At 37.2% G+C, this 22,266-nt stretch overlaps 1 protein-coding gene across 3 annotated transcripts in view; it reads right to left on the reverse strand.

The window, feature by feature from the left end:
* Nucleotides 1–22,266, reverse strand: part of CTNNAL1 (catenin alpha like 1) — a 60,087-nt gene that overhangs the window by 8,101 nt on the left and 29,720 nt on the right. For all 3 annotated transcript variants that reach the window (XM_038553041.1, XM_038553040.1, XM_038553042.1), the window contains exons 7-14: nt 21,031–21,231; nt 18,313–18,399; nt 14,669–14,827; nt 12,198–12,290; nt 8,347–8,497; nt 2,865–2,902; nt 538–588; nt 291–445 (exon numbers count right to left, since the gene is read on the reverse strand). In XM_038553041.1, coding sequence (XP_038408969.1) covers nt 291–445; nt 538–588; nt 2,865–2,902; nt 8,347–8,497; nt 12,198–12,290; nt 14,669–14,827; nt 18,313–18,399; nt 21,031–21,231 — 935 coding nt within the window. The remainder of the gene's footprint in view (nt 1–290; nt 446–537; nt 589–2,864; nt 2,903–8,346; nt 8,498–12,197; nt 12,291–14,668; nt 14,828–18,312; nt 18,400–21,030; nt 21,232–22,266) is intronic.

Here is a 22,266-nt window from a genome sequence, read left to right on the forward strand (position 1 = left end):
TGCTGGCTAGGAGAGACAAGGATATACAGAATGACAAAAATCCAATGCCAAAATTATTTCAAAAATTTGAAAAGATCAGGACACAAACCTAGAGGAGTTATCCTCTAAATCTAAATCCTAATTAAATAAAGGTCTTCTTGTTGCATTCACTTAATTATCATAAGAACTTACATTCTTTTTTACCATATATTTGAAATAATCTTTAACCTATCAATGATTTAATACAAGTTTTTCCTTACAGCAAATATTATTAAATTGATTTTTTAAAAATCAAATATAACTATATTTACCTAGTAAATAAATACAGAGAATAGGCCATACTGGACATGTTCCGCCCATTTCGAACAATCTCATTTTCCTGATCCTCCCATTTCTTGATCTCACAGTTGGCATCAGAGGTAAGCAAACCCAGCTTAAGTCCAAGCTTTGCTATCTTGGCTTGCTCCTATAAAATATATATTTTAATCATGACAATATTATCATTATTGATGTAAAAGGAAGACTAGATGTAAAACTGTTAAAAGAAAAAGATCTTACCTCAGAGTCAAGCTTGTCTGGCTTTAACGATTTCAGGTTTGCATTATTCTTCTATGACAATAAAAAGATTAAGACATTTTAAAAAGCCAAAGAATTAATTGTGAGGAAATACAATAGTAATAGAAAACATAACAAATTACCTATAATTAAATTTTAATTTAAACATTTTTCAGAATATACTTAAACTATATTAAATTAAGTTAAAACAAACAACTAATTGCAAATACTCTTCTAGCATGTGAGTTCAGCTTTGAACAGGTAGGTAGTTAGAAACCGGGGACCAGGGAAAGCAGATCATGTCCCAGAAGGACTTAAAAGACTTCTGTAGTCTTCAAGGGTCCAGCTATACCTTCAATCATTCCTGGCCCATCTGTTGAGTTACTTTTATGACACGATGTCATAAAATTAACCACTATATGTAGTTTTCCATATATCCCTAATGTTATGACTCTGGAGTTCAGTTCCTTTAACCAATTTCCCTTTGAGGGCTAAATTTCAGCACCCTAGTGTCACTGACATCCCAGTTTCTAATCCTCTACTTTAGGCTGTATCGGAAATTATACTTAGAACATAGAACTTCGTATTTGAATCAACATATTTAATGGGCCCCTATTTTTAAACAGCAAGTTTGTTTCTGTGTAAGCTATATGGAACTCAGAATATAGTTCCCCTAAGAAAGGCGAAAACTTTGTAGGTAGGTTACCAGGCTAGTCCACAGATGCCTATTTATGAAGAATAGAGGGGTACCTGGGTGGCTCAGTTGGTTAAGCGTCTGCCTTTGGCTCAAGTCATGATCTCAGGGTACAGAGACTGACCCTATGTTGGGCTCCCTACTCAATGGGGAGGCTGCTTCTCCCCTTCCCTCTGCTCTTCCCCCTCCCCGCTTCACCCTCATGCTCTTTCTCTCTCTCAAAAAAAAAAAAATTAAGATTTTATTTATTTATTCATGAGAGACACAGAAAGAGAGGCAGAGATACAGGCAAAGAGAAAAGCAGGCTCCCCACAGGGAACCTGATACAGGACTTGGTCCCAGGACCCCGGGATCACGACCTGAGCCAAAGGCAGATGCTCAACCACTGAGCCACACAGATGCCCCTAAATAAGTAAAATCTTGAAAGAGAAAGAAAGAAAGAAAGAAAGAAAGAAAGAAAGAAAGAAAGAAAGAAAGAAAGAAAGAAAGAAAGAAAGAAAGAAAGAAAGAAAGAAAGAAGAAAGAGAGAGAGAGAGAGAGAAAGAAAGAAAGAAAGAGAAAGAAAGAAAGAAAGAAAGAAAGAAAGAAAGAAGAAAGAAAGAAAGAAAGAAAGAAAGAAAGAAACTACCAATAGCAACATTTCTTTGAAAAATATATGCAGAAGCTCTCAGGAGATGGCAGCCCAGGTTGGCCATTCCACTCACTCTGAGGTCTGGTGGGAGCTCCCCTAGTTTGGGCAGGAGTTCCAGAATGGCTGGGCCTAGTGTACATTAAGGGCAGGAGAGGCTGGTAGCCTTTTTTTTTTTTTTTTTTTTTAACATTTACTTAAACTATAAACAGACTCACATACACACATTGAGTAGATGTACACAAAGTATAAATTATAACATAATAAAACAAAATACCCTAGCCTCCTTAGCTTAAGAAACAGGTCATCACCAATACCTTTGAGGTATATGTGTACCTTCTTGTTTTTTGTTTCCCTTGTTATTACCATGACTGATACATCTGACCAGCTATTCTATTACCAGTTTCACTGCAAAACAGAAGAGCCTCAACTATTCCTTTTTTTTTCTGTCTCATGGTTTATATTTGCTCATTTACTATAGCCCTTTTGAGATTTTCTAATGTTGCTTACTATAGAGGAAACAGGACAGAAAAATGAATGTGGGAAAACTAGAAAGCTGCACACATGTACAAATACAAGCTGCCCCTGCATTCACTGGAAAACAGAGAATGATCAGTGATCTCTGACTGGCCCCTCCTTGTATAAATAGTTGTACCACCTGTACCTTCCTCCTTAGTCTGCTAGACTATAAAACAACTGATAAAGCATATAAGAAATAGCCCGGTTTTATTTTATTTAGGATTTTACACCTGTTTTATTCTTTTAAATTTAGTTGTGTTTTTGTTATTTTTATTTTTACATTTACAAATTATTATTATTAAAGTGCTTAATGAAGACTGAAAGGGAACTGGCCTGAAAAGGTAGAGAAACCATCTTCATACATGTCACCAAGCTGGCCACCTAGTGGACACTATTTTGGAATACAGTCAGATGCATCAGTGTCAGTTTCAAATTTATAATTTGAATTCTGAATAAAACATTCCAAATGTACAAAGCTCTTCTACTTACCATTGGCTTCGGAAGTGACAGGTAGCCATACTTCTCTCCTACAAATAACACATATAACTTTAAAAATTTTCTATTAGTGTTTTTCTTATTATTCACATTTAATTTTTTAAATATTATTAAAAAGGAATGTTAGTACCTTAGTTTCGATAATTTAGTCTACTGATTACCTGTGTTTCAGAAACAAAATCGTAATTTGGTGAACGTGAAGGTTGTCAACAGTTTATCTCTAAGGTACCTGGTTGGACAATCTCTACCTCCCCCAACATAATGGCAGAAAGGCAAAATATCTCAGTGATATTTACCTATATTCACGACAAACTTCATTCTTAGTGAAATCTTTTATAGCGGCCTGCCTCTAATAAAACCAGGTTCTTCTTTTATCAGTACCAGTTATCAGTGCTTGCTTCCTTTTCTGTGGGTATCAAACCAAATCATCCACAGCTAACTTCTTAAAGTATTCGTCCAAAGAAGAGAGCAACTCTAGTGTACAAGAGAGGAGGATGAAGCAAACCAAGTAACAGTCCGTGGGCTGTGAATTAACACAGGAAGCACAGTAACTAAGGAAAGGAAGGAGGCGTGGGACGCCCACTTCATCCCTGTGCTTTCATGTTTCAAACTTCTGGATCATGGATAGAGTCAGGTTACAGTGGATGGGAGATTGTTTTTAAAGCCTAGTTTGTTATATCTGGGAAAAGAATTCATAGTAAGATTGAACAGTAATTGCTTCTCGATTTCAAGGAATGGAAGTTGGTTCAACTGTAATACATTAGGTGGAACCATATGAAATTGCTGATATTTGACCACTTTAAAATACAAGAACATCAATTTCATACAGTTTCACCAAATAAAAGTAAATACAGTATAAGAGCACTAAGTCATACACTTATTTATAGAATGACTGTTACATAAGCAAGGTGTGCCTGTTCATAACATATTTAAATTTTCATCTAGACCTGTGCAGTTGGGGACACCCGGGTAGCTTCAGCTGTTGAGTGTCAGCCTTTGGCTCATGGCATGATCCCGGGGTCCAGGATCCCACATTGGGTTCCCCGTGGGAAACCTGCTTCCCCCTCTGCCTATATCTCTGCCTCTCTCTGTGTGTCTCTTATGAATAAATAAATAAAACCTTAAAAAAAAAAAGAACTGTACCGTTGAATATGGAATCCAGTAGCCATGCGTGACTACTGAGCAACTGAAGCATGACCCGTCTGAATTGAGGTATGCTATAAGTATAAAATACATACTAGATTTTGAAGACTTAATGTAAAGGAGAAAAACAATGTAAAAGACTTCATTAATAATTTTTAAGTATCGATTCTAAGCTGAAACAATATTTTGGACATATTAGGTTAAGTAAAAAACATTAAAATGAATTTTGCTTGTTTGTTTTTAAATTTTTCTCCAGAAAACTTTAAAGTACATATGTGGCTCACCTTATATTTCTGTTGAACAGTGCTGATCTAGAAAATGAACCATTGGTACTTGGGAATAGTTTTATGGTTCAAATCATTTCCTTGTAATGTCAGAATTGTAAGGGAATTTTATTAATGATTTTCCATATTCAGAATTGTGAGAGAAAAATAAACCTAAAGAAGCCATCATTTCCATGCCTTGTCTCCTAGACCTGATATAAAAAGTGCCTGATTTAGCTGTGAAAAATTAACAGAAGACTTTAAGTCATTAGAACCTCCAAGTTCCCCATATATCTTAATACAAAGTCCAAATCCTTCCCATAATATCCCTAAAAAGTGGTCTTAATAAGCTGCAGAAACAATCATAATCATCACCTAAGCATAATTAGCTTAGGCATGAGCAATTTTGTATTATCCACTCTTGTGATCCTGCATAGTACCTATGACCCTGAAATGTTCATATTTACTCTCCAAGAGAAAAAAAAGGCTACTTATCTTAGTATCTCTTATTTCTCAGAGAAACAAAAGAGTTAAAGAAACCAAAAAGCTGGGAGAAATAAATGCAATGAAAAAAGGAGCCTTTATATGATCTGGTTTGCTAGCATTACGATCACCAGTTAATCACCTGGCACTTCCAGTCCCTGAGACTGTCTTACAGATACTTTGTTTTGCTCCTTATTCCCACCTTTCAGGTGAACTCAGAATGATTTGCATACTTGATGATAATTGCAAAATTAATCATTCAAGATAGTTTTCCCCCCAAATGCTATGCAGGTAAGGTTGTCTCTCTTTCCTCCAATTCCAATATAAGCCAAGTTTAGTTGATAATCATACCAAAAAAACAAACAAGTTGATAAAGATATCAAAAATCATTAATCTGAATCATTTTATAATTAATTTCATAGTTGTTTTTTCCATACAAGCCTAATTATTGCTATTGATTCTAAGTAGAGCAAACATACTGACTCAGTTATATTTAGCTATCATATCAAATTAAAGAAGTGGCATTAACAATTTCTATCTCTGGTGGAAATATGTTATAAACATTAGAAGTAACTGGAAAAACAGTAATATTTATGGGGAAAATAGAGTCGATATTTGAATTATAAAACTGTTTTCAAAGCACTATTTTCACAGAGGTATCATAAGTTTAGCACTCCCTAAATCCTTTAATAGTCCCTAAACCAACACAACTGTATCATCTTTACTTCTCACCTTATATGTCCAGAAAAACTAAGTTCAGAGTTAAGCTCAAGAGCCCCTCTCATGAGATGGGAGTACCAAAATGATCTCTGATGAAAACCTAAATGAGAAATGCTGCTCTCGTTCTCAATATCCAGAACTCGTCTGCATTTCTACAAACTAATGCTAATTTCCCAAGGTCAGAAAAGCCTATTTCACTAAAGATGTGTTATATAATTCCCTATTAGAAGTTCCCACATTAGTTTCTTTGATTCTGGAAGGAGCTCTAATAGCATGATCAGAATGATCATGTCCCCAGACCTGCTAAAAATGAATCACTAACTACTGAAGGATAGGCGATCATGAGCTAACCACAGGAGTAAGATTGGGGTATTCTAATCCAAACCCAGTTGTAACCCTTAAACTCTCCCTTACCTCTACATTCAAGTGATCACCGATATGACTTACAGAATTCTTCTTAAATCAGCACTCTCATCTCCATTTCTACTATCAGCATCTCATCATCTCTTGTCTGGATGGGTCACTCCCTGTTTCAAACTCCAGGTCCCCCAAATAAGCTCATATTTATCGACAAGCATGTTCCCCCTCCTATGCTTCCCATTTCAGTGAACAGAACCTTAGCATCCAATCTGCCAAGTGGTTAAGATAGGCTCAGGGCTATGGAACAGGACTTTTAGGTGCATCCTATACACAGAAGCCTAGTCATATTTAATTCTAAGATGGTTCAAAGAGAACAAGAGAAATTCAGGCTCTTTAAAGGACAGGGAGTCTGCAAGCTGTGAAAGACAGCTTCTTTTAACATTTAGTTATCTAAAATAATCTCAAATTCTAAATGCTATGATTACATATTCATCACGAAAGGAAAGTGGAGTCTTTCTGATCTAGTCCTTTCTAATATGAAGACCACAGCTTCCCAGGAGGGTTGAGTAACTAGGCAGAAATGAATGAAGAGAGTAAGGTAGGAAGACAAGTATTGATTTTTGACTTCTTAAAACAAGGCCAGAAGGCCCTACTGTGAAATTTGGGTGTCTCAGGGTAAGAGGGATAATGACCTAGCTCTGAGTCCCTTTCTCATTCTTACCATGTTATTTGCTTTAATTGGTTGGTTAAAGGATCCTTGCAAACATATCTGATAATCTTTCTAGTAATGAGAGTCAAGATATTCAGGGCAGAACAAAGGTAGCTAGAATACAGCAAAGGCTTTTCAATAATAGCTGTAACATGAGTTATAACAGTAGCAGAGAGAAATCAGGATCTGAAGAACACAGTCAGCCCTTTGTATGGAAAGTAGTGGACAGGTGCAAGGTAACTGGCAAGCTTGTCATATTAACCACACAGAACAGGAAAAACAGCACTGTGATACTGGACTCAGCCCAGGCAATAATAGCAAACCCAGAGTTGGGCTTCTTTGTCAGAAAAGCTATTCTTATGAGCTTAATGATAAATGTCAGGACAAAAAAAGGCAGTACAAGAAATCAACCAACTCTGTCTCAGTTACTCCATGGAAGGATCCTTCTGAACAGCAAGATGTTTTACCAGTTAAACGATGGATGTACCATTGATCAGGGCAGCAGTTTCCCACCTAAAGAGGAATTTCTTTCAGTCCTAAGGAAGTTAAGATAACCCTGATTTTTTGAGGTTAGGTTACCCAAACCTAAAGAAGAGACCATTCACATAATATCCAGCTTGAAAGCTTGAAAGGAAAAGAAACCACAGAGACCATATAGTCCAAATATAAGTTTAGGATTTTCCTGTTTCAGCTCTGGTCTATCTGTAGTGGGTACTAGTGCTAAGATGAGAAAGTCACTTTCTTCATTTCCTTAACAAGTCCTACAGCTAAATGACCATTCTTCTTCAAATGTATATCAACAGCATCACTTTACCTTTTAATATATGAAACTTGCCTCACATAAAAATCCATGTGCTTATAAATATTTTATAAAAGCATCAAAATGATAAGCCATTTAGACTAGCTCTCACAGAAATCTTTAAATGTAAAAGCATGGTAAACATTTATTATACTTCACAAATTATACTATATTTACAAAGTCTATCATTTCCTGATTTTTAAAAGTAAATCAGCAATCATCCTAAATAGGTATTTTTAAAAATATGAAATGATTAGATGTTCAAGTCAACAACAAATAATTATGTAATGTGATGTTATTATGACTTGAAGGACATCTTATTAAAAAAAAAAAAAGCATGCTTGACACTAAGAGAAGCCATTCAAAAGGGAAACAAATACTTGAAAACACATAAACATAAATAAGAGGACATATGATACAATGGAAAATAAACAAAACTCCCAATTGTCATTAAAATAATAAAAACAATGCCTTCCTATACATTGTGCAGTGCTATTCTACATGTTGTAGAAGTACCAATGAACTTACCCACCACAGGAAATATTCCAAGATTATGTAGTCATCAAAGAAAGAGATTCAATCCAAGTGGAAGGAAAGCAATTCAAAAATCAAATAACTACATTCATTTCATTATGAAGTTAGCAGAATTAACTCAGAGAATAATTGTATTACAGAAGAGCTTTTGTACTAAAACTGAGAAGCAATTTAGATAAAATATAAAATGACTGAATTTCAATAGGAAAACTAGAATATTAATATTAATTCAAAGAAATCTACTATACTATTGTACAAGAAATTATACTGCTTACATACTACAATAAAGAAGGACACACAACATTTCCACAATCTTTCACATATCTTCTGTGAAGATATGTTACTATAAAAATAACCTATTGGGTTATAACAAGATAATTCATTTTACAACTGAAGTTTGACATTAAAAAACTAATGGAGTTAATTAAAATAATAATATATTTAAATATGAGGACAGTTTCTCACCTCGTCTTCCTTCAAACACATCATTGATTTCTCTTAGCAGTGTTGACATGTCACCAATTTGGGATTCCCAAGCTTCACAAAATACATCTAGATTTTCCTTAGCAATTTTACTAGATGGATGCAATGTCAGTGTTTCAGCAGCAGAAATTATCTAATGAGATACAACATATACAGGTGTCCATTTCAAAATCTCAGCTATCAGAATCATATTGGAGACCAAACTTAAGTCTGTCCTATTCAACTCGACAAACAACAATGAACTGCTTCCCACACATAAGGCCCAAGTTGGCCAATGTGGAGATACATGGAACAAAACCCACTGTTTCTTCTCATCTGATCTACAACTAAATAGCATGCATTATTACATACAAACCTTTATCCAGGGAGCAATGGTCTTTAGTCCAGAAACACTGTTTCAACAAAGTTGTTTCCATGCATAATTCAAAGAGTTAGACTACAAAGAGTGTATTGTACACTGTAACACAAGAGATGGTGTAGTTGTTGTGGTAGCAGCAGTAGTCAGAGTATAGTGGTAGTGGTGGCAGTGATATTAGTAGTAATAGTGGTAGGTAGGTAGTTGTATCGGTAGTAGTAGTAGTAGTAACATATACACACATCTTGCAGTACGTGGCATATACATTTTTGAGATACTGTCTTAGGTGCTTGATATATATTAGTATTAACCTTCCAAAACACACCCTTCAGTAAAATAAAATACATTATTCCCATTATACAGCTAGAGAAACTGAGGCTCCGAGATACCAAGTAACCAATACATGGCTATTGATTCACCTACTCTGTGCCAAGCACTGTACCTATGTTCCAGAAGCCGGGGAAATAGCTAGCAGTGAAAGAGATAAATATGCCTGTTTCCATGGGGCTCACAGTATAATGGAGGGTGACAGACAAATAAAAAACATACAAGTAAATGATAAGATATTTTAAATCATGATAAATTATATGTATAAAAAAAAGGGTAAAGAGGATAGACAGTGTTAGATGGTCACTGAAAAGGTGGCATATAAAATCAAAGCAATGAAGTGAAGAAGGCAAGGAAGGGGGGCCACTAGGAAATCGAGGGTGCATCGTTTGGGATGAGATGGGAACATTTCTAGTGTGATCAAGGAACAGCCAGTAGGCCAGTGTGCCTGGATGGACCTGAAAAATAGGAGGGTTGCCAGGAGCCATGTGATGAGGAACATACACAGGAAGACAGGAAGTCACTGGAGAGCTCTCAGGAGACAGATAAGATCCACGCCATGTCCCATCCAAGGGAATTAGAGCTACATGCTCCTCCTGGGTGGGCACAGTCACTCGGACACAGGACTTGACAAGTAGGTGGCAGCTTCACGAGCAAAATGAGGTTCCCAATCTTGAGGGAGAGTTGGCACATGGGCTTGTCAGGGAACCAGAGGCTAGACTTCAGTGTGACTCCCCTCTCAACCAGGAGCCATTGTAAGCCATATCAGCTGCTCAGCTGTGCCCAGATAGGATCTAACATTTTAAAGGAAATATAAGGGATCCCTGGGTGGCGCAGCGGTTTGGCGCCTGCCTTTGGCCCAGGGCGCGATCCTGGAGACCTGGGATCGAATCCCACGTCGGGCTCTCGGTGCATGGAGCCTGCTTCTCCCTCTGCCTGTGTCTCTGCCTCTCTCTCTCTCTCTGTGACTATCATAAAAAAATAAAATCTTTTAAAAAAAAATAAATAAATAAAGGAAATATAAAAATGACATAGCTCAAGCAGAGATGTCAAGAAATAAATACAAATTATCCCAGGGGCATGTTCTATTTCTTTAAATGATTCCTTTGTGAAACAGGTGGCAAAGACTAGGAGTAAAAGCTAAGGTTGTTGAGAAAAAAAATGCTTCTCAAGTTATGGAAGTTGACAACGGGATCTATCACCATCCTGGGGACAAAGTACAGTTATTCCTAATATCTCTGCTACAATAAAAGGAGTAAGCAGACAACTACAGCCAAATAGTTGTATTTGTATAAGTACAAAGTAGGGTTTGAGGATAGAAACAGCAGATTGCATATGGCTGCAGATCAAACCCTTTAATTCTGAGATACATTTAAAGCCAACGCAAGCAAGATGAATCTCAAGTGGACCAACAATTATTGAAACCTTGGTTTCTCTTAACAAGCAGAGATCTTCTGATTATAAAAAAAGTTCAGCAGATGACCATTGCAGGGTCACTCATAAAGTTCCTCCTTCTGTGATAAGCCTTTGACACTGTTTTCTACAAGGGAGCATACATACCTCCAACATTTAACATACTTCTGCTAGAGGACACAAGCCACCATGGTCTCTTACGTCACTTGTGTTGTTCTCAACTCTAAATCCAAGGGCTCTACATCTACCATCTAATACTGCAATTAGGAGTAAGTCCTTTGGCTGACCATGATAAATGAAACAAGAATACCCAGTAAATTGTATTTTAGAGCTTAGACCTAAAAAAGAAAGGAAGTTCTGTTCTGCACTTTTCTCTTTAGATTAATAGATTAATTTGACAGGGACAGGATTAAATGAGCTATCAATTTTTAAAAGGCTCTGGAAAATTATAAAGACAAAGTAATATTTCAGAAAATTCAGAAAAAATAACTCACAATTCTTCCAAACAACCACAAGAACTTTCGTTTCCACATATCCCTATGTAGTCGTTTCTTTCTTTCTTTCTCTTTCTTCCTTTCCTTCCTTTCCTTTCCTTTCCTTTCCTTTCCTTTCCTTCCTTTCTTTCTTTCTTTCTTTCTTTCTTTCTTTCTTTCTTTCTTTCTTTCTTTCTTCTCTTTCTTTCTTTCTTTTCTTTCTTTCTTCCTTTCTTTCTTTCTTTTTCTTTCTTTCTTTTTCTTTCTTTCTTTTCTTTCTCTTTCTTTCTTTCTTTCTTTCTTTCTTTCTTTCTTTCTTTCTTTCAAGATTTATTTATTTTGGAGAGAGAGAGAGAGAGTATGAACAGGAAGGACAGAGAGGAGGGAGAGAGAGATTCCCAGGTGAGGGATTCTCAATTCCGTGCTGAGCACAAAGCCTGATGCAAGGACTTGATTTCACGATCTTAGATCACAACCTGAACCAGAACCAAGAGTCAGACACTTAACCAACTGAGCCATCCAGGCACCCCTCATTTTCTTATATATGTACATTTCACATGTAGCAATTATAGTAAGAATGCAAATCTGTATTCTGCTTTTATCATCTAACATTTTAACAAAACCTTTTTCGATGCTGCTAATTCTAGTTATCAAATTATTATTTTAAGGTCATAATGTATTATTTCCCTAACTTAAGGTAGTTATTTTGCTTCCAATTGAATCTTGTCATAAGTAATACTGTAACAAACATCACTTTAGTTCTTATTTTTCTAATTTCCTTATGTCTTTAGGAATCCTAGGTCAAAACATGTAAATATTTTTATGGCTTGGTCCATAATGGTAACTTACCTTTTTTTTAAGATTTTATATTTTTAAGTAATCTTTACACCCAATGCAAGGCTCAAACCCACAATCCCAAGACCAAGAGCTACACACTCACGCTCCACCCAGCTGAGCCAGCCAGGCACCCTCATAAACTACTTTTCGAAGGTGTCATGGCAACCTTCACTGCCAACAGCTTCATTGAAAATAAATATAAACTCAGACATCAATTAAATGGGCCAATTCCCAGTTTTGCAGATGAGCAGCATTAGCATGGAATGTCAGCCATGTTCTGGCATAGTGTCAATGAAAACGCCATTATCTTCATTACTCTCAATAGATTTGGCCTCTAGTTAGGCAGAACCATGTACATCTTCCTTCCACACAATTTGTTACAACACTCAGACATGACACAATATAAAGGGATGATCTATTGATCATACCTGTTGGCCAGTCACTTGAAATGTCTCCTCTGCATGCATGCAAGTTATTTCAAGAGGTTCTGTCCCAGATATGTGACGCAACAATCGACAGATCTATGAGAAAACATTTCTACAGTTCAACTTCCGCATTCTCGTTCTTTGTAGTTCAGTTTTCATTTTATAATTAATAAAGAAAATTAGGCCTTACACATAAAACTTATTAAAACTTTATTAAACCTTATTTATTAAAAATCAAGTTGTACATCACTCAGATTAGGTAGAGCATATTGTCTCTTTGTCTCACTTTCATATCTGATTATGGCAAGTGGTCAAAGAATATCAGAACCAGAAGGAATCTTTGAAAGGATCTAGTAAGTGTTCGCACATTATATGTATGAAGAAACTGAACTCAGAGAAGTGACTTGCCCAAGGTCCCAAAGCTCTACTATGTCAAGCTACACATTCTAACAACAAGCAACACTTCATTTCATGTCAATTAATTAACACACTTTTCACTGGAGGTAACACTGGATTAGGCAAGACTGAGGTAAGGAGTAGAGAGCTTCTAGCAGACAAAAGAAACTCTTGAGATTTAGGATAGTGAGAAAACTTTTTTTTTTTTTCACTTAAAAAATTTTGCTGCAGGATTCCTATAAGTAGCAAGTTTGTTTATAGTCATAATATTTGGTTTATAAATATAACAGCACTGGGGCTGGAGAAATTAAGTGAAGGTGATCAAAAGGTATAAATCTCCAGCTATAAGATAAATTCTAGGATATACTGTATATAAAACTAGAGTTAACAGTACTGTTTTGTATATTTGGAAGTTACTAAGACAGTAGATCTCAGAAGTCCCTATCGTAAGGAAGAAGAATTTTCTGTAACTATCTGAGGTGATGGATGTTCACTAAACTTATCGTATGATCATTTCACAATATATACATGTATCAGATCATTATGTCAGACATATTAACCTTACACAATGTTACATGTTAATTATATCTTTAAAAAACTACTTGAAAAAACATAAGCATCAATTTATTTTTTTAAATTTATTTATTTGAGAGAGAGAAACAGAGATAGAGCAGGAGCAGGGAGGAGAGGGAGAAGCAGGCTCCCCACTGAGCAGGGAGCCTGATTCAGGGCTCGATCACAGAACCCCGGGATCATGACCTGAGCAGATGCTTAACCAACTGAGCCACCTAGGTGCCCCTCAAATCTATTTTATTTTTTTAAAGATTTTATTTATTTATTCATGAGAAACATAGAAAGAGAGAGAGGAGAGAGGCAGAGACACAGGCAGAGGGAGAAGCAGGCCCCATGCAGGGAGCCCAACATGAGACTCGATCCTGGGTCCCCAGGATCAGGCCCTGGGCTGAAGGCAGCGCTAAACCACTGAGCCACCAGGGCTGCCCTAAAGGTTGCTTCTAACCATTATCATTAGTTGTTGAGATTTGCTGAGGTGGCACAGCAGGAAATATGGAGACAGCTCTATGGTTCATACCTATGCATTTAAAGACATGTTGGATATACTTCATATGTACAAGGTATACACAGGCTAAGTATATATATTTTTTACTAAGAGATGTCTTGTGTTTTCAATAAGTAGAAGGCTTAGGAGATCAACTAATAATTGAAATTATAGCAAAAGTGTCAGGTAAAGCACTAGTAATACACAACATCAATAATACACATTGGGCGGAACAGAAGAGGTTCAGAGAAGGAATAATGTGCTGAATATCTTCGTTTTGTCCATCCACATCCATTCACCTTCCTTCTCAAACCTGCTTTTTGTCCTGGGAGATCAACATATTTGGTCTATAGTTATGTTTGGCCGATGGGAAGCCCCAGCAATAGACCAGCAGGCATGAAGAGAGTAAGGGCCTTTATTCTCATGCTCTTTCCTTGCATGGTTGCCTTGGGCTGTCTCTGTGTCTAGTCCTGAAATCATAACCTCTCAAGGCAGCTTTCTGAAAGACTCCATCCCCTTCCAGTTTCCAGTAACCTATTAATTTGGGCCTATAAGCAGTACCAGCTCTGCTATCACTAACCCCAATTACTGCACTCCCATGGTTCTCCCCACACCCTGTCTATGTCATTGTAAACAACAACTTTATTAAAGCCTTTTTAAATTATCCTAATTCAAGTGTGCCATTTCTTTCCTGCTGAGACCCCACAGATTCAAATAGGAACAAGGTCATACAATGTATCTCCCACTGCTCTACTCCAAAACCTAACCTCTTTGAGAGAATAAAGGACAAGAAGATTAATAAGTGCATCTGCAGGTTCTAGCAATTTTTCTTTTGTTTTAGAGGCCCAGATTGTTGTAAGAATAGAACAGATAAATATAATGTCTCCAAGATTCCAAAGGAGACCGAGAAAATGCTCATATAAATTTGTTAACCAAAAACTGCATTTGTGTTAATATTCCCTGATGATGGTATGGCTACCCCAAAACCACAATTTCTTTAACAAACGAACCTATTACTCACCTCAACAAGCTGCTCTTTCTGTTCAGAGAGTTTACAGGCATATTCAGCCAAACCTTCTAAATTTCCTTCTACTCCAGTAAGTTTTAATGCTTTTAGAACCACATGATCAGCATGGTATTTTAACAGATCTGCTGCCAGCTGAGTTGCTGTGCTGTGAAGCTGCAGATGTGGGGGGTGAAGGGTAATGAAAGAAAGACAACAAACAATAAGGTTTTGTAATCAAGCACCTCACAAGCACTTTAAAAACAAACAAACAAAAAAAAAGAGCAACCTCAAAACAGTCCCCACTTGATCCACTGAAAGGAAAGTATAAAGTTCTTTGTGGTAATAGTAGAAGCTGTATAGCACTGGGGTGCTTGTAAGTTCTCCCAGGGCAGCAGTGACATCCACATCTTTGAGTCTCCTGATGTTGGCAGTAATGCTGTCTGCAGAAGATGAACTGCTCAGCTAGTGTGAAGTGGTTGGTCCCTTTTTCATCCTGCTATTAACCAGCTCTTGCCCACACAGCTTCTCTCTTACTTAAAAAATGTCCCCACTATTCTAGAAGTTAGTAAGGAACACAACATATTAAGAGGAAGGTATTCAAAGTACTGTGAGGAAAATCAAATGGCAGTTCATGATCATTAATTTTTTTTAAGATTTTTATTTATTTATTCATGAGAGACACAGAGAGAGAGGCAGAGATACAGGCAGAGGGAGAAGCAGTCTCCCCACAGGGAACTCGATGTGGGACTCGATCCCCGGACCTGGGATCATGTCCTGAGCCAAAGGCAGATGCTCAACCACTGAGTCACCCAGGCATCCCCATTAATGTTTTTTACTAGACTTTTAAAAAGGTATCCTAAAAAATAAATAAAATAAAATAAAATAAAAAGGTATCCTGAGATTCAATTAGGTATTCAACACAATTTTATTGGATATCCAGATCATGACACTGTACTAGAAGTGGGACATACATGATAAATAGGACACACCCCCTTCCCTCAGGGGGTTACAGACCATCTGTAGCTGCTATCTAGAACTTTACACTCCAACTTTTGGGTCACAGGAGAAATGATAAAGGGAAACCAAAACCCTGAGGCTGTATCTGACTTGTAATGGATTTTAAGCATGGCCCACTCTCAGCAGATATCTCTGGGTACTATTAGCTCTGAAATCTTCCCTTCATCCTGCCTTTTGTGTTAAAAAAAGATGATGTGATGGGTTATTCTACAGTTCTTCAGGAAGAGATCATTTTTAATAGCACTGTCCTAAGGAAAATCTGACTTTGAACGAAGCCTACTGAATGAAGTGACTTTTTTTTTTCCTGGAAATAATCCAATGTCAATTCAAATTACAGGACTTTCTACAAAATTAACAATAGAGTAGTCCGCATTCATGCAATCAAGTGAGAATAATTACAGTCAGAAACAAAAACATTAAAATGTACTTTCCTTTGGAAAGTAAATGCCACATACAAATTTCAAAAGATTTTATTTAACTATCAGTACCTTAGAGAATAGCTAATGTCAGCCCTTTATTTAATAGACTATGAAAAACAGGTCCTTAGAGCCTGAGTGACTTGCCCAAGGTCATGTAAATCTGAGGAGTAGTTCTAGAAACAACTTATTACCAACCTTAAGGGAGGAAGGGTGAATAAACCCAAAGTTCTGCTCTGTGCAATTAAATTACAGCAGCTTTATAGACACTATCTGCCTTAATCCTCATAAAAATTCTTCTAGGTTGATATTGTTATACCCATTTCAGAGGTAAGGAAAATGAAGCTGGTAGAAAGCCACTCAGTCTATCACCAAAGGATTTTATCCTCTTACTGATTATCAAGTTTTAACAATAATTCAGTTAAAATTGAATAGGCTGGGAAAAAATGGACAGGCTTTTTTTTAAACTAAAGAAAACCATAACATCCTTCTATGTTTAACAAGATGTTAAAATGAAGGTATCAATAGAGGTCTAATAAGCTGTGAAACAAATCATCATGTATATAGTTTATAAAAGAAAGCCAAAACCCAATTCCATTCTTTTGAACTCTTGACTCTGTAAAACTATAAAAGAATAAAGGAATTAGAGATAGGGAAGCTCTGTTTGGAGAGCTGATAGGTACCTACTGAGTGCCACCTCCAAACACACCCCAAAGTAGAGAGGGTGGGGGATGACATGGGATTTGCAGTGAGGGGCTGGAGGGCCCCATGGGAGGGCCTCGGAAGAACACAATCATTCATGATAGAGAAAATCAGTTTTAAACAGAGCCCAAAGCATCCTGTAAGGGCATCAGTTTCAAAGAACTTTCCACCTCCCCACATCCTCTCTTCTGGCCCTGAGCCACACCTGGCACAGATCAGGAACTGAAGCTAGGTAAGGGGAAGCGGGGAGAAGGAAGAAAGGTGTGAAAAGAGACCAGAGATCACACCTTTCCTAAAAGCCCTAGGTGGGGGTGGGGACCGGGGGGAGGGGGCGTGGGGGCATGGAGGATAAGTCCTATAATTGATAAATATCAAAGTAGCAATTAATATAGTGGAGAAAACATTCTAATTTTGGAACTGAGATTGTGTTTCATGACCTAAAACAGGGACTGGCAAACTTATTCTGTAAAGGGCCAGATAGTAAATATTTTAGGCTTTTCAAGTCACACAGTGTTTACTGCAACTACTCAACTCTGCTGTTTTGAAAGAACAGTAGACAATACGTAAGCACATGAGCAGGACTACATCTCCCAAAACTTTACTTAAAACAGACAGCCTGGCTGTAGTTGGCAAACATCTGACTTAAAGTGACTTCCAATTACCTGAAAGTGATCAAATAAGCCAAGTTTTTCAGGAAGCAGGGAAATCTCAACCAAAAATATTTTTTAAATCAATTCTATCAAGGTTTTAGTTTATATACAGCAAAATGTATCAATGGTACAGTTTGATTGCTTTTGACAAACATTTATATCTATGTAATTACCATCACAATCAAAACTACTATATTTCCATTACCCCAAAAAGTTCTCCCATGCCCCTTTGTGGTAAATATCCCCCACCTTCTGCCTCCAGGCAGCCACTGATCTGGTTTCTGTCACTATAAGTTAGTCCTGCCTTTTCTAGAACTTCTTCTAAGTGGAATTATATATACACACACACTCTCGCACACAAACACATAATCTTTGGTGTCTGGCCTCTTTTGCTCAGTTAACATTGTTTTAGTGATTCATCCATATTATTACCTGTATTGATGATACTGTTCCTTTTCATTACTGGATATTTGTTATAGTTATACCAAAATTCATTTATCGATTCCTCTGTGGATGGAAACTCAGATTGTTTCCAGTTTAGAGCTAGGTTTATTTATAAATAAAACTATGAACATCTATGGTCAAGCTTTGAGAAGCATGGCACTAAAAAAAAAATGGTGCGTCAGGCTCCCGGTGCATGGAGCCTGCTTCTCCCTCTGCCTGTGTCTCTGCCTCTCTCTCTCTCTCCGTGTGACTATCATGAATAAATAAATTAAAAAAAAAAAAAAAAGATTTAAAAAAAAAATGGTGGCTTCAAAGTGGAAAAGCATTTTCTGGGCACATAGATATACTAATACTTACGCATTTCATACATATCATACAACACAAAAATTAGCAAAGGATTAAAAGAGGCTAAATTTCAAACTATACTTACTTCTTTCTTTAGTTCATTGAGACTGTGACTGAATTTCAATACAGTGAGTTCTAGTTCTTCAGCAATACTTTGTGTTTTCCTGCTTTGCTAAAAATTAAAAAAATACAGTGTTACCTCATCTTTTTTATCTGGTAATTCCAATTTTACTTGAACTATAAATTATAATAAATGTTTAATATCATTCTGTGAATCATAAAAAAAATAGATTTTAAAAATTCACCTATTTAGGGGTAGAATGGAAAATAGAATTTTAACTATCTAGTTATAGTTTCCCATTCTAACCATAAAAAGATGAATTTTTAAAATCTCATTTCTTTAATAAATTTATCATGTCTAAAATGAATCTATTTTATCTTCTGCCTAAAATGCTCATCTCTTCACTCTTAATGGAGTTAAAAATTAAAATCCTATTTACCATCAAGTCTCTACATAAATGTCTCTTTCTCAGAAAGGCCTTTTATGAGCACACAATCTAAATTAGGTCCTCTTCTTAGCCATTCTAATCTTTTCTCTAAGTAATCACTCTAATTTGCAATTACATATTTACTCTCTATTTTTGTTTGTTTGTTTAAAGTCAATCTTCCTCACTAGGCCTCCGTAAGCTCCATGAAGGCTGGGATCACATTTATTTTGCTCACCAATGAATACACAATACCTGGCACTGCAAATGGAAGGTATTAGGTACTCAGTTCTTTGAATGCATAAATGAAAATAAAATGTCAATATCTTCCAGAAGTCGTCTTGACTCCTTTCCCTAAATAAATTCACCCTCCTTCAAATCCTTGCAACACATGGTCTGTACCTCTTATAAGATATTCGCAAAGCTTTCTGTACTTATCTTACCCCTTCCCACATTTTTCTACATTCCAAAATTCTTGCGGGCAAAGATTTTATCTTATTCATCTTTAGATTTCCGGTGGTTGGCATATAAAAGGCACTCAGTAACAACTGCTGAAAAAAATGAATGAATGAACAATACATCTGGCATGCAGAATCAAAGATCTGAGTGCTTGTGAAATATGGGAAAGATGCTAATTGCAAATTAAGTGTCGACAGACTCAGATTCCCAATACAGAGAGCATCTCCTCACAGAAACTCTTTATGTTGACTGTTGAGTCTAAAATTTAACACTGAAGCAATCTATACTCCAGATTAGATGTTACCTGAATATTTCAAACTAATCACAAAATATTGCTTTTTGCCCTGACAGCACTCTACTCTAGGTTAATTTTCCATTAATATGAGCACCTGCGCTGTTATGCCAAGGAATAGGAATAGGAGAGAAATCTTGATGTATATCTATTCTTCATTCACAAAACAATCTCTTTACAAGAAAGTCAACTGCTGCTTCATTCACTATTCTCAGCCACATTCACCCCTCTTCATCTTTACTGCCAAAGCTTTTGTTCATAGCTTCCAGATTTATTCCATCTATGCTGTATGTTGTAAATCACTTTATAAACTTTTCTTGACATACTCTAGTTCTAAGGAATAAACAAATTGTGCTAGAGCTGAGTCCCAAGCCTCTACCTTTCAATTTTGCAACCACTCTCTAAAAGTGTCTGGATACACATTTTCTGTGTTGTCCCACTCTGTCCATCTTTTCTTTTTTTTATTTAAACATTTTTTAAAGTAAACTACACCACATGTGGGGCTTGAACTCATGACTCCAAGATCAAGAGTCACATGCTTAGGCAGGCCGGGTGGCTCAGCAGTTTAGCACCGCCTTCAGCCCAGGTCATGATCCTAGAGACATGATCCTCGTAGGATCGAGTCCTATGTCGGGCTTCCTGCATGGAGCCTGCTTCTCCCTCTGCCTGTGTCTCTCTCTCTGTCTGTTTCTCTCAAGAATAAATAAATAAAATCTTAAAAAAAAAAAAAAAAAAAAAAAGAGTCACATGCTCTCCAAACTGAGCCAGCCAGGTGCCTCCAACTCTGTCCAACTTTACCACTCTTGCATATAAAACCTTCCAGGCTATTTGCACATCAGCCATCTACTTTTGAACAGCTGCTCACAATCTTAGACCAGGAATCGGTCAAGGGTGAAAAATCTTTTACCTGCTAGCTGGATCTACCCTTGTCTTCAATAAGTTGTCTAAATTGTTGTGTCTGTAGGGGCTTAGTTGGTTAAGTGTTCGACTCTTGATTCCGGCTCAGGTCATGATCTCAGTGTTGTGAGACTGAGCCTGCATTGGGCTCCCTGCTGGGCACAGAGCCTGCTTAAAATTCTCTCCCCCCCACTTTCTCTCCTTCTCTAAAAAATAATAATAAATTGTTGTGTCTGTAAATAAACTATCCCCAGAGTTAAGAACTGTGCATGTGTGAATGGCTTCAGAAGTATCATTCAGATGCCAAGAACCTCTAAGTAGGGGTCAATTCATCTGCTCTTCACTGTGAAGCAGCATTTTGGGGAGGAATTTTCCAGAGGTGAGTTTGGTGGATGAGTGGGGATTATAGGATGAACTCATGATAGTGATGGTGGTACCAAATCTAGGCTGGCCAGGATTAGAAACTGAGAAACAATAGGCCTAGAAATGTCAAGTACTGTGATGGATGGGAAGGACATTTTGGCCAAGAAAGTGGGAGAAAAGGAACGAGACATCCTTCTCCCTTTCCAGACCACATTCACTCCTGGTGATTATGTTAGCTTCCACAATTCTCAGAGCTTTAGGGAAAAGCTATTGTATAAAATTTACTTTGATGAAACAAAGTTCTTACAGTTTGAATCCACACAGAAATTAACTGCTGCAATTCCAGTCTCGTCTGAGTTGACAATTCCAAGATGCGCTCCCTGTGCTCATGGCTGGTGTAGGCAGAGTCAGTAAAGTCCTCTGTGCGCTCCAAGATGACTTCCAAAGTCGCAGAAAGATTCTCTTTTGACTGAAAATAAAGATTCTCCCGAAGAGCTTCAATATTCATCTGAGAACAAGAAGGATATCCGTCTACATGAGTCAATATCCCCACCTAACCAAATGGGCTATAATTTCTAACAGTGCCCAAAGAGATACTAGCAATCTCTGTCCCTGTCTGAGGGAGTCACTAGTGGCCACGTAGAGTTCCACTGCAATAGCTGTTAACACAACATTCCTATGAAATCAGTAAATACTAAGGCAGAAAAAGCATTATCATGTAGCAACTGGTAGGAAAAATGAGCCAGCCTGCAGGTGGAGGATTTGCATCTGAGAAAATGCTGAGGCAAAGTCCTGGAAGACACTACACACAAATATGAACTTGTGCCAAGCCCAGGGGGACAGGGTGTGGAGGGTGTGCCTATGGGAAGGGCTGGAAAAAGCATGCTCATGCTCTCCCCGCTCCCCAAATAAATAAATTAAATCTTTAAAAAATAATAAAATGGAAAGCCTCTAATATTGTCACCTCCCTCTAATTGATTCCTCACCACCCATAAAATTAAGTTCAAAATTTCTACGTACAACAGAAAATCCTCTAGAGTCTGGATTTTATAGATCTTGGTGACAGTCTGTGTCACCACCTCCAAAGGTCCCAAACAACCTGTCATTTCATTCATCCAATGTGTGATGGACACATGTTGAGTAGCACATCTCTCTCTCAGCTGTCTACATGACACTACGCCACTTCAGCTGGATTTAACCTCTAGCCCATGCATGGTGCCATAGAAACGACTTGGTCTAAGAGGCGATCTGTGGTGATGACCATGACTGTGGTCACACTGAATATGTTGATATGAATAGCTTACATTTGATTAGCACGTTAAAGACCTTTCACAGGGGCGCCTGGGTGACTCAGTGGTTGAACATCTGCCTTTGACTCAGGTAGTGATCCCAGGGTCCTGGGATCAAGTCCTATATCGGGCTCCCTGCAGGTAGCCTGCTTCTCCCTCTGCCTAGGTCTCTACCTCTGTCTCTCTATCTCTCATGAATAAATAAATAAAATCTTTAAAAGAATAAAAATAAAAATAAATAAAATCCTTTCACA

The sequence above is a fragment of the Canis lupus genome, chromosome 11, assembly GCF_011100685.1.
Source record: "Canis lupus familiaris isolate Mischka breed German Shepherd chromosome 11, alternate assembly UU_Cfam_GSD_1.0, whole genome shotgun sequence".
Taxonomy (NCBI): Eukaryota; Metazoa; Chordata; class Mammalia; order Carnivora; family Canidae; genus Canis; species Canis lupus.